This window comes from Alosa sapidissima, chromosome 24 (genome assembly GCF_018492685.1).
Source record: "Alosa sapidissima isolate fAloSap1 chromosome 24, fAloSap1.pri, whole genome shotgun sequence".
NCBI lineage: Eukaryota > Metazoa > Chordata > Actinopteri > Clupeiformes > Clupeidae > Alosa > Alosa sapidissima.
In genome coordinates, this window is record NC_055980.1 from 3,253,550 (window position 1) to 3,257,649 (window position 4,100).

A 4,100-nucleotide genomic window follows, 5' to 3' on the forward strand; every position below is an offset into this window, starting at 1 on the left:
GATTGTAAACATGTTGCTTGCATTACATCTTTATTGGTAAACCATGATTAGTCAAATACATGACAAATGCGTCAATAAATAAAACTCTAAGTGTCTCAAATTATTACAGCGTGTGAGATATAAAATGTTAGGGAAAGAAAACTTGATTTTCTGAAATCGTTGAAGGCCCCGAACGCGCTCATCAGCAAGATAATGGGAGCGGAGCGTGTCGGTGGGAGGGGTTGTCACACATTCATTCAGCTGTCTACCTGCCTGCGCCCTTAAATACTCCTCCATAACTTCTGTCCCCAGTCTTCAGGAAGAGTCAGTGTAAGACAAGCAGTCGATAGCTAGAAACCATTTGAGCTTTATATTTTGGACGGGTGTATCACTGTCACCTGGCAGCTGATTTGAACGGATTATGAACGCATTTGGACAACAGCCATCTAATCAGCAATCAGGTCCAATTCAGCACCACAGCGCTCAAGAACTCCTGGATATGGCTGTGTATTGCGACAATTTCGGCATGTACCAGCAGAATCTGCATCATCATTCGCAGAGGCCACCTGCGCACACAACAAACTATGGTATTGGGGAGTATAGTTCTCCATCAACTAACCCCTACCTGTGGTTGAACGGCCCAGGTATTAACTCTTCTCCCTACCTGTCGGGCACCAATGGAACGTCCTACATTCCATCGGGATATGGAACAAATCAGCGCCAGTTCTTGCCACCTCCCACGGGTTTCGGTGGAGCCGACCTCGGATGGCTCTCCATATCCAGCCAGCAAGAACTTTTTAAGATGGTCAGACCACCGTACTCCTACTCTGCCTTGATTGCCATGGCCATTCAAAACGCGCCGGATAAGAAACTGACTCTTAGTCAAATTTACCACTATGTGGCTGAAAACTTCCCTTTTTATAAAAAGAGCAAGGCGGGATGGCAGAACTCGATTCGGCACAACCTGTCTTTGAATGATTGCTTCAAGAAGGTGGCACGGGATGAGGATGATCCAGGTATGCTTGATTTCACTTCTTAAAAAGATGATGCATAACTGTCTGAGAAAATGTGTTTTCTTATACCACCATCAGCATCTTTTAAAGCACATCCTACTCTAAAATCTGTTGAAAGAATGTGTAAAAACGTCACCAGACTTTACTCTGTTTCCCCCTCATTCTGTACCTTACCTTTACTGTCTACTCACGTTTACATTTTCATGTCAACAGGTAAAGGGAACTACTGGACTTTGGACCCAAACTGTGAGAAGATGTTCGATAATGGAAACTTCAGGAGAAAGAGGAAGAGACGCGCTGATGCCAACAACAGCGGCAGCAACTCGGTCATGTCCGTTAAATCGGAGGACACCGCGGCTTTGAAGCTCTCCGACACGGCCAGCATCTTGAGCGCGTCGCCTCCGAGTCTCCAGAATTCACCAAGCTCCAGCGACTCCAAGTCCTCGCCGTCACCCTCCATCGAACACAGCCCCTGTTTCAACAGCTTCGTCTCTAACATGAACTCAATCATGACCGGCAGCAACACCGGGATCAGAGGAAGGGACTTCAACACAGGTCTTCTAGGAGATTTGTCACAGGGCAAAGAGAGCATGTCTGGACTTGGTTCTTACTCTCCAACTCAAATAACTCCTCTGAACTCTGATAGCAGTCCGCTCTCTGGTAACAGAATGAACTATTACACAGGACCAGCCTCTGGTAGTCTGAGCAATCACCTCTCAAATCATTTCAGTGTCAACAATTTGATATACAACCGTGAGGGGACAGAAGTTTAGATGGGTTTACAGCATGTAGGCTAGTGTACTCTGTGAGTGCTAATAAAATCCTCACTTCATTATATAGGTCACTACTAGATTTTGAGCCATGCATATCTCCCCATGTTGCACTGTGTGGGAAGGATGTTTCTAAAGGACAATGTGGAATTGGCTTAGAGAGTGTTCTTTGAAGTTTTCATTTAGTTTTTGTTCATTTTTTTTTGGGCTTAGAATGGAAATGGCAACTATGCATGCATTTTCATTTTTAATAACATGCCCATGTACAGCCCCATCCCCCCTTGCTTTTCTGGAATGATTTTACATGCCAGTGCATTTATTCTGGAGAAATGTTGTAGGCCTAATTTTGTAATGATTATTTAACACTGTTGTCCTTTTTGCAATAAATGTCATGTCAAATCTGAGCCTAGTTTCAAGTGTTTCAATTGGAAACATAACAGCTGTTGAATCTACGAAATCTAACCACAAGTTGCTATGTTTTGTGGAATTTCAGCATAGGCAGATCTCTTTCGTTGGAATTAAAATCTTCTAACTTTTCTCCCAGTCAAAATGTGTTTAAATACTGTGTATAAACTGCAGAAAAAAGAAACGGACCACTTCTGCTTTGTTCTAAAAATGAGCTTATCATCTTCTATGATCGATATGCTTGTGAAAACAACTATGGACTCATTGTCGTTCATACCCCTTCTCCGATTTTTTACAACAAAACATCACCCACCGAAAGTATATTGGACTGACAATTATTTATATGAAGAATTTCAAGGTTAATCGAGCGTTTTAATTAATCCGCACCCCCACCGAGGGCTCTCTTAATTGCACTTTTCAGATGGACAAAAATCCACTGCTTGTCCAGCCGGACTCCCTCATTAGGCTACCTCAGCACACTTTCCTCCACACTTTCGCTTTGTTTATTTACTAAATATAGGCAACTTTTGAATATTCACCGTCTTTCACTGATATAGTGATTCAATTATTCTGGAGTCGATGTTTGTTTTCGAGCGATTTCGTTTTCTGTCCATTAGCTCGAGTGTCTAGTCTCAACTACATGAAAACAGTTGGTGAGACTGAGACATTTTCCGCTTGTCACTTTGGATATAGCCGATTTCAACAGGTCATCACAGCTTTATTTCCACGAAGTTCAAGAGTTCAGCTTTTGGTCTGGGCTGTTGTATTTATATTCGGCTTATTTGACAGTAGCCTAGGATATAATGTAAATTTATATGAATTTAGCCTTCCATCTACCATAATTAGTTCCACTTTAAAATATGTAAATCTTTGTAGGCCAAGTAAGTGGAGAAATGCTTTCTTAATCGTGAGAATAGCCTAATGATTTCATTTCATTTTACCTATGAACTGTGAAGCGCACCGGAATTCCTCACTGTGCGATTCATCTGAGTGCAAAACCCCATGTAAAGTGCCTTTGTTGTAGGCTACATGTGCTGTTGTCCTACCAATGGAAGCTAAAACAAGAGCATGTTGTTCCGGCTCTGAAACAGTAAAATTAATAAAAGGGTCCTCTCATGGAAATGTTGGGGACAATTCAGCTGCCTACTCATGTCGCATTTAATAACAATATGCGGTGCGTATGAAATCAAAGCAAGTAAATAAAAGAAAACACCTCGTAATTGGTTCATAATTGAGTGAGCTCTTGCGTTCTGTTGTCTGGTACAAAACAAAATTGACAAGACTTTCGTGCCCTTGGTCGCGACACAATTGGGGCTGGCAACACAAGAGACCCCCTGCTGCGCCCGATTGAAAACATTGTGACCTCAGAACTGGGAACAAATTATATCACTCAGACCACATTTTCCTCTTGTCATCTACGAAGTACAGGCATCAATCTAACAATGGGTATTTTTGTCAAACAGAAACAAGTTCTCACAGCAACAAGTATCCCATTGATAGGGCATGCAGCAATGTCCATCTACATTTTTTTGTGGTTTTAACAACCAATAGGTCCACTAAGTTTAGAAAATGTGCCTTTTGTTAGAGTCACATGCAATGTACAGTTGGTTGGGTAATTGATTGTGATTGAAGTTTCGATTGGGGCTATAACCCCATGCGGATTTAAATGTTGATGTGACGTATTCGTCAAGTGAAACTTCTTGACGACACGAGTATGTCTAAAATGTACATTTTTATGTAGGCTGAATCATGTGATTTCTGAACTTTGATTGTATGGGCCTACACCTGAAAAAGACAATGTACATCACAATAACGTCTGTGCACTGTCCATCGAAACTCGGTCCACCTCCATTAACATCTTAGTCTTGACGGTCCAATATCTTCAGTACAGACCATTTGAAAGCAGAATTCTTGTATTTTACTCTATTCTTGG

The 4,100-nt window shown here is 41.8% G+C and overlaps 1 protein-coding gene across 1 annotated transcript; it reads left to right on the top strand.

Annotated features, from left to right (window-relative positions):
- Positions 1–315: 315 nt before the first annotated feature.
- Positions 316–2,127, top strand: foxi1 (forkhead box i1). The gene is made up of 2 exons (XM_042083271.1): positions 316–995; positions 1,206–2,127. Exons 1-2 carry the CDS (start codon positions 401–403, stop codon positions 1,763–1,765), a joined length of 1,155 nt encoding a protein of 384 aa, XP_041939205.1. The 5' UTR covers positions 316–400; the 3' UTR covers positions 1,766–2,127.
- Positions 2,128–4,100: the final 1,973 nt, after the last annotated feature.

Coding starts and splice junctions, on each gene's coding strand:
- foxi1 (XM_042083271.1), top strand. CDS start 401: ATGAACGCATTTGGACAACAGCCATCTAATCAGCAATCAGGTCCAATT. Junction 996..1,205: donor ACGGGATGAGGATGATCCAG/GTATGCTTGATT, acceptor TCATGTCAACAG/GTAAAGGGAACTACTGGACT.